This window comes from Anas acuta, chromosome 7 (assembly GCF_963932015.1).
Source record: "Anas acuta chromosome 7, bAnaAcu1.1, whole genome shotgun sequence".
NCBI classification, from domain to species: Eukaryota; Metazoa; Chordata; class Aves; order Anseriformes; family Anatidae; genus Anas; species Anas acuta.
Window position 1 is genome coordinate 14,770,094 of NC_088985.1, and position 24,716 is coordinate 14,794,809.

General features: G+C 33.4%; 1 protein-coding gene across 39 annotated transcripts in view; it reads left to right on the forward strand.

The window, feature by feature from the left end:
- KCNMA1 (potassium calcium-activated channel subfamily M alpha 1) overlaps positions 1 to 24,716 on the forward strand; it is a 467,608-nt gene that overhangs the window by 323,633 nt on the left and 119,259 nt on the right. For 38 of the 39 annotated variants that reach the window (XM_068688931.1, XM_068688905.1, XM_068688906.1 and 35 more), the window contains 7 exons: positions 873 to 983; positions 2,473 to 2,578; positions 4,129 to 4,211; positions 6,755 to 6,824; positions 7,688 to 7,843; positions 21,406 to 21,515; positions 23,700 to 23,768. In XM_068688931.1, the coding sequence (XP_068545032.1) occupies positions 873 to 983; positions 2,473 to 2,578; positions 4,129 to 4,211; positions 6,755 to 6,824; positions 7,688 to 7,843; positions 21,406 to 21,515; positions 23,700 to 23,768 (705 nt within the window). Of the gene's footprint in view, positions 1 to 872; positions 984 to 2,472; positions 2,579 to 4,128; positions 4,212 to 6,754; positions 6,825 to 7,687; positions 7,844 to 21,405; positions 21,516 to 23,699; positions 23,769 to 24,716 lie in introns of those variants that run through there. The other variant, XM_068688934.1, reaches the window with a different exon arrangement.

A 24,716-nucleotide genomic window follows, 5' to 3' on the forward strand; every position in this document is an offset into this window, starting at 1 on the left:
TAGCACTAGGCATATCAAAATCACCATCTGTCATAAAACAGTAATGGAGTAATGTCACAAAACAGAGTAATGGAATATGTAGGATGTTCTAATCAAGAAAATTTTGGACTTTGCTTTACAATATTAAAGGAACAATGATCCATTAAGTCAGGAAGAGTGCAATTTCCTAGACCTTTTCCTCAGCTTCTTGTATAATTCAAGAATGTATATGTAGGTATGTGCTTCCATCTTGCATAGTCAGATACATCTGTTCAGTATAAATGGAAAAATGTGGAGTACCTTTATAACCTTATTTCAAGCTTTGGTTCTTTAATCAATCTATTGCAATAGTGTGTTAATTAATGATTTCTTATTGTAATGTATTCTCCCTGTAGGATTTACAGCAGGATTTTTTTTTTTTATTTGCTTATGGCCTATAATTGGCAAGCTTTGTGCTGCCTTCATTGGCCAAACTGTCAGCTTTTAACTGTGGAAAAAAAAAATAAATAAAATGTAATAGTATCTCTCGGTAAAGGAAGCAAAGATTTTTAAAACATATGTGTAAAATAGAGAAATATGACTGAAATGGGCCTGTTATTAGGTATATTAATAGCTAATAAATACTTATATAAATGATGCCACTTGCTCTTAAATGGGCTTGACCAAATGGTTTGTTGATAATAATGTTTGGAGATGAAAATGTGTATCTATTATGAATTGCAAATCACCTTTTGGAATTGATGTTTTATTTTTTCTGACTTTGTGGAATTAGGTGTTAAAGAAATGTCAAGATGACTAATACTCTTTTGGCCAAAAAATTACTGTTTTATTCTTTGCTTTCTTGCTTACTTGTTTTACTTTCTTTGTGAAAGTAACTGATTTTTCTGTAACAGGCACATAGTTGTCTGTGGTCACATAACACTTGAAAGTGTGTCCAACTTCCTGAAGGACTTCCTGCACAAGGATAGGGATGATGTCAACGTAGAAATCGTCTTTCTGCATAAGTGAGTATTTTCAATATAAATCCTATCACATGTTAATAAAGCTCATTGAATTTAGTAATATGTCGTGGGGGAAGATATAGGACCTTTCAAACTCCAAACAACTGTAAAATGAATATATGCAATTTCATTTTTCTTTTTTTTTAACAATACAAGGCATTTTTAAGAAAAAGTATTTTTGTGCAATTGTTTTATAATGCATTGCTAAGCCCACTTGTAGGAGTATTTCAAGCAAACAGACTTCAGAGCCAGTCATGTCAACCGTGGTTTGGATATCTCAAGTAGGAGTTTAATTATGAGAAAAAAAATATATAGTGAAATACTAATAAATAGATGTGAGAGTTCTTTAGCATAAGATACTTATTTGAAACTAGCATAATTGGTAAAATCTGCAAAACTAGTGAAAAATGCTGTATGTTGTATGAACTTAGGCTCTCTGAAAATATTTTTTCACTTTTCATTTCACTAGGAAAAAGTGCATATTTTGTATTGAACAAGATTTATAAAAAGAAACGTGTGGGCACAGAAATAGTTTTAGTGTGTATGTAGTAGTTTTAATGTGTAAAGTAATGTAATGCATTACTTTGTAGTGAAGGTAGAAGAGAAATTCTTGTCACCATACTTGGTACTGTTCTTTTACCCTACATACCTACACATGCTGTCTCTTGCATTTTTTTTTCCACAGTGAAAATCATGGTGATAGGAATTGCATAACTTTATTATGCATATAAAGGGAGTTCAGCACCTGTCTACTTTTTTGTGCCTGCTTTTTTTATTATTTATTTTTATTCCTCCGCCCACCCCCAAAAAATATTTGTATGTATCTGTTTTATTTGCTTATTAATTTAACATCTGGCATCAGAATGATCTCATGTACCTGTAACATAGCTATTTAAGAAAAGTATTTCCAAGGTTGTGCCCTTGAAAATATAATATAATATAATAGATGCTCTTCGATTTAGTCATGCATTTATGGCAGAATGAAATAAGACAAAGTCAGAGCAAAATCGTTTGTTTTAATTCTAGTTCTTACAGGCCACAAGGGTCCCGATGGGATTCTTTTCGTGGATTTTAGTGATTTCGCATTGAGCTCTCTTATTTGATGCAATCAACCATTTTGAGAGTGGTAGGTGCAGAGGATTGTTGCATTAGCAGATGATTTCTATGGAAAATGTTGTGAGAGGATGTTTTTAAACTTTTGCACCAGTTCTTCTGGATTCACATATGTGAGAAAGTGACAAATGATGAACATGCAGAGTGGCACAATTAAATGGGCCAGATGTGCCGTAGACAGAAGAGAGGAAGTATAAGCAGTATAGTATTTGTCTTTTAAGTACTACATGCTGTTTCTACACCACAGAAAAAGCATCAGCAGAAGTCTGAGCACCTAATAAATAAATGGGTCAGTTTATAAATAAATGAAGTAAACTGGGACTGTTATGGAAACTAAATTATTGTTTGCTCTTGTGTTTTCTTCCTCTTCTCGATGCAGTATCTCCCCTAACCTTGAGCTGGAGGCTCTCTTTAAACGACACTTCACTCAGGTGGAATTTTATCAGGGTTCAGTCCTTAATCCCCATGACCTGGCAAGAGTGAAGGTAATAGCTCTTTTGTTCTGTTCTCCTGCTACCTGACTTTTATTTAATTACTCATTGCATTATTTTAATAAAATAATATCTAAAAAGTGATATTTTTATTCAGATGCTCCCCAAAAAATGTTTTTTCCTTTTGTATTAGCTTGTCTAATGAATTACAATATTACAGTATCAGTCCTTCTGTCCATAAACCTTGTTTTCTATATATCTTTAGATCTTCAAAGCTACAGTAATGCTGTTACTTAAGAAACATTGTATGCCATTCTATTGAACTCTTTATGAATTTTTCATTGGGTTTAGTTCAAGTCTATTTAACATTAATGTTTGATATAATAGGACATTGTCTTACTGTAATTGTTTAAAATGCTCCTTCATCAGAACAATTAGAAAATTATTTTTCACCTGTCAAATCCTTTTTCTATTGTCTAGAATCCTGATAAAAATACAACTTAAGATACGTGGTAGTTAGAATGAGGTAGTTCATTGTCTAGAACTCTCTGTAGTAAATTCTTTTGTACTTTTAAAGAAAAGCATGAAGGCTAAAGCAAAAAAAAAAAAAAAAAAAAATGGAAAGCTATATCTGTCAGATAGAGCACCACCTTGGTTTTTTCTGTTTTTTTTTTTTTTTTTTTTTTTTTTTTTTTTTTTAATTTCCCTCACATGGAATGTAAACCAACTACTTAGGCCAATAAGGTTTTAATGCAGCGTTAGCACTTTCTGGAGTAGTAATCGTGTCTTCTGCCCAATTTGGCTACAGAAACTGCTTAACCTTTTGTAGCCCAACACATACTGTGTTTCAGTTCATTAGTGTTCTCATTATGACCATGAAGTTTTATACTGGTATTTTGTTCTCTGTTACACCATTTTTTTGTGTTGATATTTGGTTGTATACAATGAAAAAATCTTTTGTCATCTTCTTTTAGTTAAATAGGGCTAAGGTTTGCATGAACATAGAGGTCCTGTGAACAGATAAGTTCTCTCGTCCTTGTGCTTCCTGAAAACTCGTGCTCAGATCCTAAATCATAGGTTCAGCCATCTCTTCCTTTCTCTAATAAGAAGATACTTAAATTCCCAAATAAAACTGCAAGACTAGTGGGAGCACTGTAGTACTATAACAGGAACTCCCTATGGATTTAGGGGTCTAAATTTCAGTATCTGATTACAAAATATATTAAAATTAAAATTATTATATTAAAAGATATTAAAAATAAAAATAAATAAATAATAATGAAAGATATAGAATTATAATTATTAAATTAAAGGATATTAAAACTTACGTGCTTTAGCTTATACAACATAGTAGTAATGAATGGAACTATCAACTGGATCTGAGCACCATTATCAAGCTTCAATAAATTTCTATGTGTATATGTGTATATGTGTATAAGCTGTTGCCATCACCCACGTTGTTTATAAAATCTTGTAACACTTTTTCTTATTAATATTATGACACACAATCAGGATGGCAGTGTTGGAATCCCTAATACTTTATCATGAACAAATAGCTGAAAACAGAGGTTGCTAATTATTCTTCTTTTTCTTTGGTGTCTCAGATAGAGTCAGCAGATGCGTGCCTAATTCTTGCCAATAAATACTGCGCTGACCCAGATGCTGAAGATGCCTCCAACATTATGAGGTAATGTCATTAATTTTTAATTCTTAAATTTGATTAGCCAACTGGTGTTCAAATAGGCCATATCCTCTACATATAGCTTTATTGCTGATCTGAAGGTCAATGCTGATAAATTACCCTGAAGACCGTTTCAGAGTTTTCTTAAGGAGGGGGGCAAATTTTAAGATGTCTCAGAATCTCAGAGATGAGAATACCCTTAACTTCCTGCCTAAACTGTTTTAATTTAGCTTATAGCATGTCAGAAAAGAAAATTATGATAAGAGGAAAAACTGAACCAAAAGTGAAATCTGAAATCAGAGTATTTGTTTTGGACTTTGTACATGTATATTGGCCGTTTTTTCTCATTTACAATATTCAGATATTTGATTGCTCTTCTTCCAGCATAGTTCAACTGTAATTGTGTAAACAACTAACAATTTATGTATTCCTCTCTGCTAAGTCAATGAAGGAATCACACAGATTTGAATTTTTGAATTTCTCTCTCTTTTTTTTTTCTTTTTTTTTTTTTTTTTTTTTTTCAGGAATGGCCTGTAAATCTCTATTTTCATGGTGTAGGTAAAAATGCATCCTTTCAAAAGCGACATGAGAGCTTTATGTAGCGCCTTTTCTATTTCTTTGTTATAACCACTTACAGGTCATGTTACAGTACTAGTTCTCAGAATGTTACAGTACTAGTGCATCCAGAATAGAATCAGCTGCAGTTATTTGGCTTGTGATTACTGTTGTGTTCCTACAGCAGAGTAATTTACTAATGTTCTCCAAATCCACTGGCAGGCAGCATCTCTCTTCTGGATCTTCATTGCTTGCTGTGTTTGTTACTTTAAGAACTCATTTTTTCTAGATGTCATGGTGAGGGATGACATGGCCACATGGAGCATAAGCTTTGGTACTCTTTGTCATTTTGTAAACCTTAGAGTTTAAGTATTCATAACTATGCACAGGAGCAACAGACGTGAAAGGAAAGAAAAAGTCATTGTGCTGCTGCAACAATAAATTACATAAATGCATGCCCTGCAAGGGCTGGTGTCGACAACGGGACAGAAGGACCTTTGATCACCTCATACCTCATTGCTCCTCAGTAACTCCGATATCCCAAATAATCACACTACTTGGGGAAAGTGAGGTATAAACTTCATGATAGCAATGATACAGTGGTCTCCAAGACCCATCCTCCTTTTTAACACTGAAGACCAACATTGCTTAATGATAACAAGTCGCTTATTCTATTAGGGGTCACCAAAGCTTGTCCTGCTTCCTCCCTGTATTCTCTGAAGGAAAAGGATTAAAGGATCAATTAGTGGATGGTAGCTAATGGATGTGAATGGTAGAGTTAAACTAAAACTAAGTCATTCCATTTTTTTTGTGTTTTGTTCATAAAATCTTAGTTTTAATGAGACCAGTCTGACCTTTTAAAAATTAAAACGTCAAAGATCTGTTAAAAAATTCTCAAAAAAAATTCTCAAACAAAATTGACCAGTGCATTGAACCAGTTTTATTTGTCAGATGTTTGCATTCTAGGATTTGAAGGAAATAGGAGAAATAAAAAAAAAATTAATAAAGCTGCTTCTCCAGAAGAAGTTCATTTGCACAAGATACCTGGGTGTCTGTGGAAGGGGCAGGGTTTATATATGCCTAATGTTATTTTTCAGTCATGCTTTTGTGTTTTAATGCAAAAAATATATTTTCCATGTTAGTTGCATACATATATTAAAAGTATTTCAGCTGCAGATTAGTGCATTCTTAACACATTTAATACCTTTAATACATTAAATGTAATAAAATGCAAAAGTGTAATTTCAAGACTGGAATTCTCTTGTGTCTTCTCACATTTAAATGAATTTAATTCAATTAAATTGAATATCTAATTGAATAATTCAGAAAGAAATGGAAAATTAATAGGAATAAATGTTTTGTCCTTTTAAAAGATGATGTAAATTGAAATAATGAATACCTTTTTTTTCCTCTTTCTTAAGTTTGATCATACAGAACATGGCTTGTTTCTTTCATTAATTTTACTGCATGTCTTTCATTCTCTCTTCCTAACACATTATCAATCTATTCAGTTCTACAGCATTTTTATTCCAGCCACATCCAATCTGTACACAGCTGAATATATGTTACCCTCATTAAATAACGAAGAATAGCTGCAATAGCTGCAGATTATGGAAGTAGACCTATCTGTTATAAATTCAGAGTTCAGATAGCAATTTCAATATCGAGCTTAGTAATAATGCAGAAAAAATGAAGATGAACTTGCACTTGGATTCATGTCAAATAAAATCATCATTCAAGGTGTTTAAATATTATAGAAGTCTAACAACTAAAAACAAATAATTTGTTCTCTAGTATTACTTGACGGTTGTTAAATGAACTTGACTAGATGTAAATTTTGCATATGTTTAACTTCGATTATTATGCTTTACAGCCAAACACATGAGTACAGTTTTGACTGTGGGATTTGACAACACATTGATATGCTGGGATACAATGTCCAAATATCCCACCAACTAAATGTTACTTTAATCATATATTTATTTTACTTTCAGAGTTATATCAATAAAGAATTACCATCCGAAGATAAGAATTATCACCCAGATGTTGCAGTATCATAATAAGGTAATGTGATAACCAGTAGTGTATCTCCCCACAGGTTTTAGTTGCTTTGTGTTTTGCTACCTTGCACTCATACACTATTTTTTCTAGCTTCACTAACAGTAAGCATTTTTCTTTCCAAACACCCTAATAAGCCTTGTCACATAATCCAGTTACAAGGTAATTCAATTTTATTTATATATGCAAGTGACCTTATCAAAATTCTCTGACATTTATTAACTACCTAGGATATAATTCTCAAAGGTACAGTGTCCATACTTGCTATTGATTCCAGGTGAACTTTTAACCATTCAGAATCCATAAATTTTGTCAAGCTTATTGCAGTAGAGCTACCTGAAATGAACTGGTGGTTTCTAGGCAAGTCAGCTCTTGTGGAAAGTCAATTCTTTATGGATAGTTACAAAAAAAACACACATGGAATTATAGTCTTATTAACCATTTATAGTTAATTTATATTTCTTAAACGGCAATGTGGATCTGTAATTGTCAAACTGCAGGTTCAAAAAAATAAAAATAATTAAGGTGAAAATTAAGGCTCACTCAGATGTGAGTATGGGCCTCACATAGTGTCACAGCCACATATATGTATCTAGAACATGGCTTGAGAAATGTGAAATTTTTTCTGTTATAATAATATGTATAAAAGATTGGAGTGGTGCTTAGCATATAACTAATTTTTAAGTAGTTAAAGTAATTTTCCCTAGTCAGAAAAATAAATAAACAAATAAATAAAGCCAGTAACAAAGTCATTCACTTCTATCTCCTTCATTACTGTACTTTATTTACAGAAGCATTTCTGCCTCTTCACCTGTGGAGTTTATTTTTATTTTTATTTTATTTGTTTCATTTTATTTTATTTTCTTCAGGCCCATCTACTAAATATCCCAAGCTGGAACTGGAAAGAAGGGGATGATGCAATCTGTCTTGCGGAGCTTAAGCTGGGTTTCATAGCCCAGAGCTGCCTGGCACCTGGCCTTTCAACAATGTTAGCCAACCTTTTCTCTATGAGATCATTCATAAAGGTAATGCCTTGTCTCATTACAATGTTTTAGTCTGCAATTCAGTTTGTCAGAAAGTTGTATAGAGAACATGGCTCAAATATGCAACAGAGAGGAACACATTAACAACTTCTGTTAAACAAACAAAAAAAAGCAAAAACAAACAAAGAAGAAAACACCACACACTTGCATGCAAAAGATCCCTGCTGCAAATTGAGAAAGCTGTCAGGTTCTGTCAAAGTTATGTTTTTGTTTTTATTTGGAAAGTTTGGTGTTAAAAAATTGTTCAAACTATCATCCATTTCAAGGGGGATAATTCTGGTGTTTTGTGTTTTGCTCTGCTTTAAACAAACTATGTGTTTATCTATGAGAAAAGTCCCTTCTGCTAAAACAAAAATGTGATTTATATATGTCCCATATGGCAAAAAAAAAAAAAAAAAAAAAAAAGTGCCCAGAAGAAAGGACTGATCATTTTGTTCTTTTACATCAAGTGGGTAGCGGACCTTTGACTGTGAGAGTAAATAAGAAATGTGTTGGAACCAAAGGCTAAACATCCTACAACTTCATTTGTGTTTCCTCTCAGTAAAAGAGGTTTTTCAAACTTAACTGGCAAAATTTTGATGCGGTTATTTTAGACATCTGTGGTAATTGGACTAAGACCTTGATTGAAGCAGTCAGTGCTTCTCTCATGCTTCCTTCCCCTGTCTGGGACAGTAATTCCAAATATCAAGGATGGACAGTTGTTATTAATAGGACAAGAAACACTGAAGTACAAGGAAGGCCATTTCAAGTCCATTGTGCTAGTTAGCAAGGGAAACAAAAAAAAAAAACAACAACAAACAAACAAAAACACAAAGAAATACCAACATAAAGCCTAATGTTATCAGGTGAGAAAGGCAGGACTGTTCCACAGAAGTGCGCATTTCATTGTAGAGTAGTGAATCTTTATTCACTTCTCAGGAAGTCCTGAAATTCTTATTAAGGTGTTCTTTGGAATCCTCCCGGTAATGGAGACCACAGATTCTTGTGACTACTACATACTGTCAAAAAATGCCTATTTGCAATATGGAAATAAAAATAAATCTGGGCTTTGCAGTTTACTGTCTGCAGTTAGGCTGCTTGCATCTTTATTTAAGTTCAAGTAAAAAAGCTGGTTTAGTTCAGTAAAGCCAAACTGGAAAACTGTCCATGATTCATCATTAATTCTTTCTACTTATATCCTGAAGAAAAATCAATTTTTTGTGAAATTCATTCAGGTCATGCACTCTCAAATTAGTGTGGCAAAGTTTTCTGTGAACTTGCTCTTGATGTCAGAAGTAGGTCAAAAACTTTTGTTCAGCTTCTCTCTTCCAAAATCTTTTCTCTCCAAGAAAATCCAGTATCTTCAGAATCCCCAGCCTTAATGCAAGTTACTTTAATGATGAAATTCAACTTGCAGTGAGGAAAAAAAAAAAAAAAAAAAAAAAGAAAAAGAGACAGATTCAGAAAGCGTCTGGCTTTGGGGAACTGTGCCAGAGACACACACTTATGGTCTGGATTTGAACTTAAAATATTTATACAAGTCAAAAAATGCAAAGTTAAAGGTAACAACTTTCCAGAAAATGTCTCTGACCACTTACACCAGTATCTTACCATCTTCAACCCTATATTATTTTATAAAATAATCTTATAATAATTTCCATGCATTGGGCTGTTTCACTGATGAACGGTTTTAAGCTGAATACTCAGTTTTGCAAAGCACTTTGCCCCTTTGCTGAGGTAGAAACCATCCCAGTCTTCTAATGGGATCTATCTAATGGGTTAAGACAGTCTGCATTTTATTGATTGTGATTTCTTCTATATGTACAGAATAAACATAAAAATAACAACAAATTTGATTTAGAGGAAGGTATCAATGTCAGTTTTGTTCTTGTATCTGTGATTATATGCAGCTATAAACAGAGTAGCATGCAGACATACCTTAAATTGTGTTACTTCAGGTGGCACTAACAGAATGCTGTCAAATACTGCATCGGTAGAATGCAAGACTCTACTAGTGTTGGTTAAAAATTTTGCTATTTAATTAAGAATGAGTTATCCAGTTATGTAAAATTGATGTAATCATTTTCAAAGAACTCTGAGTGTTAAAATCTAAAGTAAAATAAACATAGAAGAACTGAGAATATACTCCTTTATATTATAATTCAACTCAATTGGTGATAGCAAAAGGTTTCTTTTTTTATTTAACTGAAAGGATATTCTTTCTGCAAACTATCTCACTCCAAAAGCTGTGTTTGAAAGAGAAAGCTGTTACTAAGTGGTGGTTGTGCTTAAAGAGAGTATTGTAGAAGAGCAGTTAATTGGAATTATTAAGGAGGGTTCTATTGAAAAGAAAGATGTACGTTCCCTAAAAGGACTTCCAATCTTTTTCATTTAAAGTACTGAATTTACGTGCTGTCAGACCTTCATAAATTCCATGAGCCATTAGTATAGTCTCACACAAGATAGGAGATTGCCAGGGAGATTTACTGAAATTCTCTCTCTCTCTCTCTCTCTCTCAAAAAAAAAAAAAAAAGTTTGAAATGTGTGTTTGTTCCTCCTTCTTTTAATGTGATTCAAAAGTCATTTAATGTGCCATAAATGCTTGGGCAGTCAAACAAAAGCGAACATGATTGATGGTGACATTGCACACATTTAACTCATTATATGTTACTTTACAACTAAATGATTTGTGTAAACAGTCTGCCTAGTATTAAAGGTAAAACAAACAAAGAAACCTCAAAATATTATATTTGTGTCTAATATTTTCTTTTTGGTTTTAGAAATGTAATCTCACATGGAATCTTTTATGCTTCTTTTGGCAACAAGCTGGATAAAAAGAAAATCAGCTCAAAAAGATTATGTGATGCACAGTTGTAACAAAAAGTGTCTATAAACACTTAAAGGAGAAAAGACTGTTCAACAAGTCATGTTGAGGGGAGAAAAAAAGCCAAAAGCTTTACACCTGTAAACTGTTTTTCAATAGTCTGTTCTTTTTATAGCAGAAAGTGCTATCGTTGTATTAATAAAGAAACCAGGACTTACTGCTTGCGTAGTCCTAGCAAAAGATTGAAATACTATACTGTAGTGCACTTTCAGTATTGTTTGGATTAGCAAATGCATACAAGAAGTCTACCCGTATGAAAAACATAGCAAAAAGTAAGTAAATAGAATAAACGGCAGAGGTGGTCAAATTTTGTCCTTGTCTGCAATCATGCAATCCAACATGAGTTAGTATTGTTACATAAATTAATAAAGTATGGAATGTGGTCCTTGAGTGTAACACAAGTCCAAAAATGAATTAGTTTTGTCTTTGCTCTGTTGGTAAGACAGTAGGCATCATTCCAGAACTGAAAAATGATCTAGAGCAGTCTCAGTTCTCTTCTAAGCTATTTTGAGAGCAGGAATGTTCTGTGGGCTCTTTTGGCATCTGTTGCTCACACCCACATGTATGCAATGCCCGCTTCTCTCAGTATATTCTATTCTAGTACAGGCTGAGAGATGGACATAATGAAGCCACGCAGATTTACATCAGACGGGTGCTTATACACACTGATGGAACACAACAGCTGGCTTTCTATTTATTTTTGGCCACTTAGGCCAAAAGTCTTGGGCTGTTGAGAATATGAGTATGAGAATGAGTATGAGTATGAGAATAGGGTTTGTTCAGTGAGTTTCCTCTAATAAAGGAGAACTTGAAAATAGGTGAAAAATGCAGCTTCTCGTAGTGTGACGTTCCTAAGGAGGCTGTGTAATAAATGGAGTACCTTGACTTAGGAAAACAATAGAATCAAATAAAGAGATAGTTGACACTTAATGATGCTTAAGGAAATTTGATTATAAGACTAAATCTGAGAAGCTTAAATCTTTGCTAGGAATTTATGAACAGCTTTGAGCCAATTATCTGACACTTACCAGTCAGATTTTGGTTTCTGTGTCTAAAGGTACAATGAAGCCAGACATTCACGCAAGCAATTTGTGTACACTGAAAGGGCATTATGAATGAGGATGAGGAAATGTTAAAAATACATTGGAGATGTTATTTTCAGCTACCAGTCAAGAATGTTATGTTTGCACTTCCTCTTTATTTCCATGTATGTAGCTAGAAAAAAAAATGTGATGGAGAAGAGAATTATAAAATTATCAGGAAGCCCTGGAAGCATTGTGAGCCTTGGTGCTAGCAGGAGTCCCTGTATTGGATGTATATAAAAGAAAACAGCTTAGTGAGGGCTCAGATGAATTGCTCCAGTGAAGAGGTTATTCTCTAGGCAGTTCTGGTAAAACATTTCTCCACATGACCTTCTGGGCATCTTTGAAAAGCAAGTTTTATATGTATTTTAAGAAGGAAATAGTTGACAACTTTCACGTGATTTCTACAGCACTTTTATTTTTTCTTTTTATCCAATAAAATAGGGTTGCTTACCAAATAAAACATATTTCAAAATATATAATGGACAGTGTTCTTCTAAACATCTGAAATTAGTCTTGAAGCATTTGTGCTGCCTTTTGCTCTTCCCTGGATGGCAATGAGCTGAGTTTATTCAATGCCAGGTAGCAGACTTTACAGGTATTTTAATTATGCTATAAAGGAATTTTCATTTTGTCACTTCCTTAATATTTATAAAGACAATCCATCATCCTCTTCCTGCTTTTCCTTGATTAATGCAAAGTATAGTATAATATCCCAAGTCATACTGCAATTCTAGTCTTAGTTCTCTGTGTTGATAGCGAGACCTAAATTTTGACAGAAAAGATTATATAGCATTGTCAGCTTCAGATACAGTCAATTTCTTACATGTAACTATGTCATTGCACTGAAAAGCAAATGCTTTAGTAGATCAGTTGGGGCTACCGAACTGCTGATATTTGTACTGACAGGGGGTAGGGCTGGGTGTGTTAAGGTGTCCTGACAATACTAGTGGTTGTGTTTGTGAGATATGCATCATTTTTTGATCTCTCTGTCTCGCTGGTAAATGATTGTTTTATGTAAATGTATTTGTAGATAACAACATTGTGCCTATATACAGATAGAGGAGAGCAGAGGAATACTAGAGTAAAATGTGAGAGGTGTAGGTTCAAACCACTGTATGACACATTTTGTGTAAGATCCCACACAAAGAGAGAAATGCTCTTTAGCTAGCTTTATTTGTAATAACTTAATTTTTTGTCACTGTTTGTTAGAATTTGCTCTTGAGTTTGTAAGGTCTCTGAAGAGAGAAATGAATTCTTACTATCTGAACCAGCATAGCATCCTGTGATAACATTTTGCTATGATTCAACATAAAAATCAAAAGAATATAGTATACATGTATGCTATAGTGTGGCTGTCAGTCAATGATCATGAATGTTTCCTTGTTGTTGCATTATAAATCACTAATTGTACTATCTTGTTGTCTTTCTAGAATGTTACATTTACTGATGTTGCTGCAGTATCTGATTGAAGTATGTTAGTTATTTAAATTCAGGAGTAAAAATAACAGAATGACCTGCTAAGCCTGCTACTTAGGATCATGCAGATGAATGTCTTCCAAACAGAAGAATGTTCCTTTTCTGTAAGGAAAGGAAAAGGATGTAGAAGTGTCTGTCTTTTGTCATTGCTTGGTAATATGCTTGAGGTGTACAATATTTCCATGAGTAAAGTAAGGGGTCCACATTTAAAAAAAAAAAAAAAAAAAAGAGAGAGAGAGGGAATAGAATTGCTCTTGATTGATTTTGTCTTCATTCAGTTCCAGTTAGGAGTTGAAAACAAACTTGTAATCTCTGTTGCAAATATTATTTTTCTACAGTTGAAATAGTTTCTTCTCAAGTGACAAAACTGCTAGTGATTTACAAACTGAATTTCTCTTAAAATGTCTGTTCCTGAAGAGTAAATGAAACACTTCTCCCTCCTTGTTCAGGTGGACTTTCCTTATGTGATTAGCTATCTAATTCATGATGAATATGTTAAAGAAGTACATTATACTACTATTCATTAAAGAAGGTTGCCTGATTCTAGTTATGGAAATGTAAAGCTATATTTCAGAAGGATTTCTCTCCTATAGACCTCAAAGTTTGGTATTTTAATGGTGCAATGAGGAACAAAGACCATTGCAGCTTTTATAATCATTCTGTCATCTGTGTCACTGCAGAAGTTTTCTCATTTCATCTAGTTACTAAGGAAAAATCATCTTTTTTCTTCAGTTAACCTATCTTTGACCATTGTTGCTTCTTCTAGCTGTGTTATATTGTAGCTTCTTGACAGAAAAGACACTGCTAGTTCTTAGGAAGTCAGATTCATAAGAAATGAAGAAATGTAGTGGAGCCTGGTCCCCTGGTTCTCCCAGCCCAAAAAGAAGCCATAAATTTAAGATAGCTTGAGGTTAAGCAAATTTCCCATCCAGCTTCTTAACAAATCTTTGGAAAATATATATGGGGAGACTAGAGGACAAATTCCTTTAAAAAGCCCAAATCACCTCATCTGAAAATGCACACACAATTGTATCCGTTTGGCTAAAGCATATAACCTTTATAAAGAGTTAAAACGTAGTAAGTTTTAAGTCTAATTAAGTTAAACTTAAAATAAATATTATTTTCCTTTTTTCTAGAAAATTGGCAAATAGGCTTAGGTGGACAAGAGAGTACAAATTCTAGAACAAATAAAGAGGAAATTGAAAGAGAATTTATTTAGAACATATGAAGCTACAGTAGAGAGGCAGATTAAGTTGTCTCTGTAGAGTTTTGGCTACACAAAAATAATAGTGTCATCATTGAGATGGTGCATCAGTGACATACTTCTGGAGAGGTGTTTCTGAAATGTGCTATGAGCAATATCCATGGAAAGAGAAGTGAGTTCATGTCTGATTCAACTCAGACTGAGGATTTGGACAAAAGTCCTTTGCCTTACTCCATTCTGAGTAATTTACTGAGTGGCAGAGAGGAACGGATCTTACCCCAAGAGTGTGATTATCCTCTGTAGAAACAGTGCAACACAAAGGAAAGCTTTTTATACGTGGCGTGCAGTATGGTAGGCTTTAATTTTAAAATCCCCCTGAGAACATTCCTCTGTACTTTCAATATAGAGTAGACTGAAGAAAATTGCCTGAGATTTGTTGAATTCCAGATATCTGAGATATAAATGCACAAAGCATGTAAGAATGACTTGCGAAAACCAAAACAGATATATTAAATAACTGAATTACCAACAATTAACAGTCGAGTTAAGTACCTGATTTATAAGAAGAAATTGTTATTATTAATCTGCAGAGGTAAGTGGCATCTGTGGTTATAGGAACTGCCTATTACCTTTGTTTATAGTCAAAATCTAGAGAACATCAAGAGTTGTATATGAAACATGAATGGGCATTGTTAAAGCTTGTCTGACTTTTTTTTTCTGTCCTCATGTAGTTATAATATCATATGCTGGAGATTTGAAAACATTTAGGCTTTGGTGTTTTAGAAGTACTTTTTCAAAGCATACCTTTTTATTCCGTGATCAAAAAAAAAAAAAAAAGACTGTTTTTTTCTCAGCTACAAGCTTCTGCTTCGCTTCTCCTCCCCCACAAAATGTGGGACTAAAAGTTTTACCTTATATAAGATCTGTAGAGGTCTATCGTAATAAAATTAAATGAATAAAATAAAATGGAAATAACATGCAAGAAATTAAAAAAGAAAGAAGGGAAAATATTAAATGATAGTAGGGTGCAATAAGATCAGGGTGAAATGGATTACCATAAAATTGAATGTTTTGTAATTTAAAATTAAGGTTGTTCTCTTCACTGGTGACATTTTCAGCTAGGGTAAATACAAGATATAATTTTAACTAACCATAGTAATTTTCATAGTTTTACCTAATGAGATTTATGGTAACCTTGATTAGTAGAATCTTGACCATATTCACCTCAAATTCATCTCTTTTTGCTGAATACAGCAAAACGTTGTTAGCCAAATGACATGAAAAACATCTGTTTTGTAAGTGTATATGGGACAGATTTTTTCATCTGCACATTAATGGTTAAATTTTGACAAATTATTAATGAATAGATAAGTAAAATATGAGTGTCACTAAATCAAAAAAAAAAAGAATGGATTACAATCATTCAAGTTATTTTTAAAATAAAACAAATGCACATTTTGAATAAACAAATTTATTTAAGGATACAGTATCTGAGGTTAATAGTTACTACAAAGTATCAGAAAGCCCTAAATTAGTCAAAAGTATAGTAACTCCTGATACTTCAGGAGTATCAGGATACTTTTTTGTCATTGTAAATGTTTTAGAATTAGTACCTTGCTGATATGGATTATGGGAGAAACTGATTGTGTTTTCCTGTGGAGCCCTTACTCAAAGTGCGGCGTGTCTGCAAGACTCAAGGAATTAGAAATTAAATATTGAATGCTGGAGGTTATTAATCATTGTTTCATTTCTAGCAGACCAGCAGGTACTGCCTTTCACAAAATACCAGGCAGGTGACCATCTATCTCTTTAAAGTTACAAGGAAAAAGTCATAGGTCAGGTGAAGACAAACTGCAAAGATCATCTTCTCTCCATTATATTTTAATAATCTTTTATAACATCCCATATATCAGCAATTCTTAAAAGTCATTAATCAACATTTTGTAGTATCCTAACAGAACATATCTTCAACATTCCAATCACTACAGGAAAGTGAATTTATGAATCTTGATCGCTACTATGTAAATAAGTTTGTTTTGTTTTTCAGTCCTGCAGCTCCTTCCTTCAAATCAAACCTAGTGGCTTAAAGAAATGAAAGCCAGGAAAGAAAGTAGAAAGGAGAAATGGAGTAGAAAACAACCTTGCTCTGGTTTTCTTTATGCTATCTTTATGCTTATCCTTTTTCTCCTTGTATATTTTTTCCAACCCCAGGTGGTGTCAATCTAAGAAAAAGCAACAAAATAGAGCTTGTCACAAACATGTTCTTACTGTCGTTACTCCATTTTTTATTCAGTCGGCACTTTATCTGTTTTCCATATATAAAGAACTTCTGATCAGCAACGTTTGCAAGCTTCACATAAATAAAAGGGTTATAAAAAATGTGATATGACTTCTCTGTGTGTGGTGGAGAATAACACAATGCAAATCCCTTTTAGCATCACACATGGTCTCCGAATGGTGAAACAATTTCTGTGGAAGAAATTTCTTTTGATTGTTTGCAGCCCACTTGTCAGGGAGTATATGATTTAGATCATCTCCATATTGTAACTTACTCTTGTAGTTCTTTGTTTACTTTTCCAGAACTGAAGTAACTCATTACCCGGCAGCCTGTCAGCAGCAGAAGAAAATTTTAAAAAATTATTTCTTTGTAACTGATATTTTACTGGGTTATTAAAAAGTTTGTAATTATTCTGTTCTTTAGAAAGTTCCTTTGAAAGTTTGCCTTTTGAATAGTTTAGCATTAGGAAAAGACTGGTGAATCCCAAATTAGTACCAAGTCTGTAGGATAAAAGATACATAAAATACCGTACAAGTCCTGGTAAAATAGCTGTTTCAGTATAATATATTTTTTTTAATAATGGAAAATTGTGCAACAGAGACTTATGTCACACTAAATTCCAATGAAAATTATAATCTAAAATAATACATAAAATAAGTGTAATAATATTTAATAATACAATATACCAATCTAATAAATTTTGTTTAATTAAATAATATTATATAATAATATCTTAATTTTATTTCCCTCACCTGAATGACCATGTCAAACACACTGCAGTTTCCTTTTACTTTGTGCTGTTCGGACAATGATCCTAAGCATTTCACATTCAGTAGAGATTAGTTCAAGTGGTTTAAATGAGCTGTAGATCAGGGAAGAGATGCATTTAAGTTGTAAAATTTTAAAAAGCTCATCATAATTACAGCATTTCAGTACAAGCTGTGTGGACATGGTATGAAAATGGATCTTTAAGTTAGACAGCACAGCTGTAGGTCTTATTTATGTTGCTAGGACTCTACACTCCTGACATGTGCTTTTGCATCCCCAGAGGCTCAAATGTAATTCCTTTTCTGAATCCTTTCAATGGGACTGTTGCTTTATTTCCTGGTAATATCATCCTGATTTTAGTCAGTGAGCTTAGCACAAATGACTACTGTATCCTTCACACTTGTGGTACTGGATAGGCACAAAATGCTAGGACAATGAATCAGTCTTTTATGGCTTTTAGAGGTGATTAATTATTTTTTTTCTGACATGTTAGACATTTTTTCACAGATTATACTGATATGTGGGAAAACAAGATTTGAATGGTCTAAGCATATAATGATTGGGTTGAAGAAGGCAAAGAAAATACCTGCTTTATTAGCTTGAAAGATAGGCACAATGCTGTGTGCTGGTGTGGTTCAACACTGTCTAAAAGAAGAGTGCCAATGGGGTGGTAAAGTAAGAACTAGCCTCTGAGTTGGAGTCTATACCTCCAATGTCCATATTTCCTGACATTTCTTAAATGTCAGGAAAGCTGAGACTTCAGTTTGGATAAAGTAGTTAAGAGGGAAATAGAAAGAAGGATATATGGGACATTAGCCTAGAGTAACGTTTCAGTTGGAATTGCTTGTGATGTCAGGTAATGAATGGTGGAGAATAGAAAGAGGCAAAGTCAAGTGCACACTTAGAGAACTCACAGGCAATGCGGGGAGTCAGGATGAAGGCAGCTTTCTGAAAGAGCAGCTAAAGAAAGCGGTAAGAAAAGGAACATCACTGTATTTCTATATATTTCTGATTTTATTGGTTTTGTGAGTTTCATGATTTGGGACAAGAGTAAGAATATGACAGTATACATGGCAGTATAGCTTAAAACTTTTAGAAAATTCAAATGTGTGTGTTGTGATTTAACCTGGCAGGCATCTGAGCACCTCATAGCCATTTGCTTACTCCCTTCCCCTCACACCAGGATGGAAGAGAATTGGAGTGTTGGAGGTTGGTTATTAAAATTCATGGGTTGAGATAAGGACAGTTCAAGAAACAGAAGAGAGGAAAAACAAGAAAGAAAAGAATGCACAAAATAAATGATGTACACCCAGTTGCTCACCACCAGCTGACTGATGCTACAATGGCAGACCCCCATCCAACTCTTCCATTTTTATTTCTGAGCATGGTGTCACATCCCTTTGACAAGTTTGGTCATCTGTCCTGGTTTTGTTCCCTCCCAGCTCCTTACACACCCCCATCCTCCTTGCTGGTGGGAAAGCCCTTGGCTTAATGTAAGTACTTATCTGTAACAGCTAAAACATCGAGATGTTATCAATATTATTACCATCCTAAATTCAAAATGAAGTACCTAGGAAGCTACTAGGAAAATAACTATCCTAGCCAAAACAAGGACAGTATACAAAGGAACAAGAAACATCTGTTTTTGGACTTTTAAGGAATGAAGAGGTCTTGGTTACCATTTAAAGCTTTTGGTTTTAAAATTCAGATTACATTTACAGCTTGTGCTCATATAATTTTTTTCCTATATTACACAAACTTTAAAAACAAAAATATTTTCCAGTTCCTAAATAATTAATTTAAAATTAAAAAATATTAGGTATTTACTTTATAAATTGTTACACAGTTACCATTTTCCTTTGATTTTACCTTGGTTTAGAAGCATAATTTAGATTAAGATAATAAGAAATAAAACTTCTTAAGTATAAATAAGTTAGTATAAATAAGCTAGTTAAATGAAAAACAAAATTAATACGTGGAATAAAATAATCTTGAATAACATTTATGTAGGTGTAAGTTTGTTTTTCGATTTAAGACCCAGAAAGCCAGTTACTGGATGCTACATATAATATGTTGTCGGTCACAGTTCTGAACTGGCTGGCAATCAGAGTATGTGCTTTAATTTTTTCCACCTTAAATTTTTATCCTTTTTTGGATTTACGTGGAGATACTTCAGTTAAGCCCTGTATGTAATGCAAGAAACTCTTGCTTTAATGTTGTTTTAAAACAGCTGTAGTCTGACAAAGCAAAGATAAATTGTTGCTTAAAGATTCTTTTCTTGATTTGATTTATCGCTGAGTGGCTAAAAAATCCATTTGGATGCTGTTACCCAACTCACTTACATCGCATCGTAATTTCTTTCCTTGAATACTGACAGAGATGTACAATTATATTGATATTTGTAATATATATTTATAACAAAACCCAGACTTCTCCTAATATGCTGTAATGGTTTTACCATAAAGAATATGCAAACCTATGGTTTGCTGCCCTAAGTCCTTCCATACCATAAAAATTGTTGGCTGAATATTGTCCAAGGAATTTGACATGGTGAGCAGTAATGTAGCTGCACAAAATTTTGAAGCAGTAATAAGTTGTTTATCGTATTGAAATGAATTATTTGATAAAGATTTCTGATGTGCTGAAAGTTCTCTATGTAGTGGGAAAAAAAAAAAAAAGGCTGTTTTAGCTGTTTGCAGTTACACTGACTCTGGGACTTCAGATAATCAAGCTAGGCAGTATAGCATAAAGCAATTGAGCCTTACCTGCACTAATTTGGAAGGATGGATGTTCCTGAAGCATCTTTTTGCCACCTCATTTGGTCTGGCTACAGTTCTGTTTCCTGCAGGATTGGTTTGATATTGTTATCTGTTTGCACAGTGTGGACTGAGCTTGGGAAACACTGAAGATGTTGGACAAAGACAATTTGTGAAATAATAGAGTTATCAAAGTCCTTAGGTCAGTTGGTATTTAGTATTTCAACCTTTGAGGTAGTTTTGCAAGTTCCTACCAGGAGTTTAAATAAATAAATGAATACTTTCTTCTCTAATGAATACTTTCTTACTGTATTTATTTTTTTTTCCTCTATATCTAAAATCAGTATCATCTCACTTTCTGCTCTGTAAGACAAAGACCATAATGGGGCTACATAAGCAGTGGAACTAAATGTTTCCTCATGTTCATTGCAAAGAACGAACTACAGCTTTTAGACACAGAGTAAACGAATATTTTAATGATCTGTAAGATCACATACCTTATTTCAAAAATAGAAAATCTCTGAAAGCTCAACTTCTCTCATTAATTCCATTTCTAACTACTCTTCTACATAAATACAGTCTTAAATTATATATTGAAACCATTTGAGTAGATCTGCTTCTCATATTACCTTGTTAATGAACAATTATTTAGAATTTTAAATGATGCTTTTTGAGTGTTGACAAACTTCCAAAAAAAAGTGAAAACAAACATTAAGACTCAGTAAAAAATATAATGCAGCTATTTTGCTAGAGAATTTTCAAAAACAGAAAATTTAGTAGCTTTTTCTCCTTAAGCTCTCTACCACCTTGTTTCATGTCATGCTTGAATGTGCCTGCCAAGAACTGTGTTTTATTTTTACATAGGATTTACTGTCTTTATGAACTCTGTTTTTTTTCCTTGTCTGGTACAAAAAAACAAAACAAACAAAAAACCTAAATGCCATAGCATTTGAGTGGTCAGTTAATTTATTTGTTAAAAAAAAAATTATACATGTTTAAGTTTTTAATTAATTTTAAAGATTTATTTTTTTTTAATTTACTCAGAACTCTACATCTGTGTTTTTCTCTCTCTCTCTCTCTTTGTTTTTTCTTTTTTTTTTTTTTCTATTTTTAGATTGAGGAGGATACGTGGCAGAAATACTATCTGGAAGGAGTTGCAAATGAAATGTATACAGAATATCTGTCTAGTGCCTTTGTGGGTTTGTCTTTCCCTGCAGTTTGTGAGTAAGTAGAAATACATATTAATAGACATAATCGTTTGCCTGCTCTCAAGTGAAACCAAAGGTTTCTGTAGGAGACCTCACTCTGCTACAGTCCTAATGTTGTTGCTACATCAGAAGGAAGCCAATAAAATAAACATTAAAGAAATCACAGCATGGAAGTATTCCAAACATTATAATGCCCATTTTCAGAAGAGATTTGGAATTCAGTGATTCTAAATGAAAGCATAAATGTTTTCAATGTTGAACAAATTAACTAGCAATCGATTTAAACTGAGTTATTTAGTTGTCCTATTGTTTCTTCTAATTATTTCCATTCTTTGAATAGTGTTTGTCAGCATCACTGTCTTGGCTTATGTCCCATTCCAAGGAAACTATTCATTAACTGAAGCAGATGTACTGGAGTCATGCAAGCAGCGTTGCATCCAGAGCTTTATGGAACTGGTTGCAAACTGTATTAACCAAGAGAAATGTATGTCTGAAAAAAAAAAAATATTCTGTAAGGCAAAGGGAGTATTTTAAGCATACAGTGTAAAACCATAGCATAAGGCATGCTACAACTTTAATTCTAGAGACTAAAAATCTTTAAATTTGTCCTAGAATCGTTCTGTAGATGACAGCTTTATATGTGTAGGGTTGCAATGATACCTATTATGGCCACCAAAATACGACAGTTTAGCACAGTTTTATTTTCTCTTCCATTTCAAAAGGCAAAATTGTAGAGATTTTATTTGCTCTTCATTTGTGCAGTGTATTGTTGCATGTTCTACAACCGTGGCATATATTCCCATGTTAGTCATGATATTTTTTGTATCTTTTTATAATAGACCATGTTTGGGGAGCTAATCAGAGAAGTCATAGACTACATTTCCATGTCAAAGAACTAAGTTAGGCAAGTAGGCAACACTCACTATTTGTCTGCATTCTCTCACAGTTCCAGAACAGATTATTTCTCTTCTGGTTGTACTCATAGAAGTAGCAGTTTCTACTCTGAGAGTGCCTCCAAATTAAGCCACTATCACAGACATCCTGGACTGTCTGTCACTGTTAAGTTCTTGCTTCTATCTTTGAGTCATTCTCTTTAACTTATCTCAGAGGGTTAGGCACCTCTTCTGTATTTGTGGACTGGTAAAATTTAATTATTTCACATATAATAATCCCATTTCAATTTTTGCCTCTCTGAAGCAGTGATGCTGGATCAGGCCATAGCTGTTAAATGTTTCCCCAAACTCTGGATTTTATTCAGCATTGCAAATATGTCAAATTTTAGATACCACAAACCCGAGCTTAGTTCAGGTAATGGCCAAGCCAGCCTCTATGACTCTTAATAAACATGATTCTAAATAAAGCTTCCAATTTTCTAACTGTGAGTAAAATCAGACTTATCTGACTCTGCCAGTGAAATCTTTTTTTAACACTTTTCTCCAAGCTCTGTCATAACCTCTCCTCTGCACCCCCTCCTCTTCTCCCTCCCACTCCCCAAATAAAAAAGGCTGGACAACCCCTTCACCCCAACCCAGCCAAGGAATACATGCTAAATAGTCTTCGACACACCTGTGAGACAGCAAGAGCCAGCACATGAAAGCAGAGGTTATAAGGTCCTACTGTGCTCTCTAATGTCACATTAGTTGTCTTTTCAGAAGTGTGAAAAGTTTGCTTCAGTTCATAAATATATATTACAGTATCAGCGTGTATTTTCCCATATATTGGTCAGAAATAGATTCCAGTTATTCTTTTCTTCTGTGACAGGAACTAGCAAATATTGACTCATTGAATGTATGTGAATGTATGTTTCTACATACTTTCTAAGGAGTGTGCACTGCAATCAGCATATGACTAAATTCTAGCAAAGATTTGAAAAAAATTCCTAATGTATTTACAGCTATACTCAAGTGCAATTTTATGTTTTGTATTATGACCGTTGTAATTATTGCTTAAGTAGACTGAGTAATATAGTGCTGCTGTTTATGCTAAGTTGCTAAGTTGTGTGACAACTCAAGAAAGCTGTTAGTTTATATTTTAAAGAAAAAAAAAAAAACGAGTTTATTATCTTCAAAAAAGAAACTGCCTAATACTTGATCTTTGTATATCTTAGTGAAGAATGGGAAAACATCTTAGCAAAACATTCCTGTAAAAATGATACTGGTTATGAAAAAGAACTGACTCTTGTTGTCTTGTCTTTCTGCAGACTGGTGTTTGCGAAACTAAAGCTCTTAATGATAGCCATAGAATACAAGTCAGAAAAACGGGAAAGCAGGTATGTCCTTGACTACAAATTCAGAAGTTCTGGAATGCACTGTTAAGAATTTTGCCTGCTTATTTTTCAGAATTAACATAGATATCCCTATGCTTTTGAAACTTCTAGGAGTATAATTAACATGCCATCACATTACACCATTTCACATAGCACTGAAAGGCTTGTATTTCTGCCCTGTTTTTCCTTTGCCAAATCAAAGTCAAAACATTTAGTAGGAGGTGGGAGGGACAGTGTTGTGTCCCACCTCCAGAAGTGCAATTTTTATTTTGTTTTAAATATACTTTATTAAATGTTGTTGTGTTGTTGTTGTTATTGTTCATACTCTATCAACTATAATCACAAGTCCAATGTTCTACTGAAAATGGAAAAGTGGAAAACAGACGTAAAATCACAGTTTGTTACAGCTATTTGTATTTATCAAAATAATAATTTCATGTAAATAAGTTTGGAAATACCACTCTACATAGGATACAGGACAAATGGAAATATAGAATAAATATTTATATGGTATCTATTCCAACAAAGACTGTATATATTAATACAATCAGGTAACTGGAAGATAAATTTAGCTGTGAAATTTCCAACTGACACCTTTCTTCATCCAAAATGAAGAAATTTCATGATTATAATTAGTACAAATTCACAGACAGGAGGCATTTCTACATTCAGTAAAACAAACCTTAAGAATTTGAGTGTATACTGGAGTCAAGTTCCTGTCAACTTGTCCATCAGTGCATTTACACAACATTCATTATCGTATAACAAAAATGTTATAAATGTGGTCTGCAACATGTAGAGGGGCATGTAATAGAAATCTGATTATTCTGACTCTGAGGTGAATTTTATTTTTTCTGTCAAAAGTTACATTCATAAGTGCTGGAGTAAATCTGGAATCATATGTATTACACCATCTTGCAGGTAATTGGCCACCAAGTACCTAACCCTTTG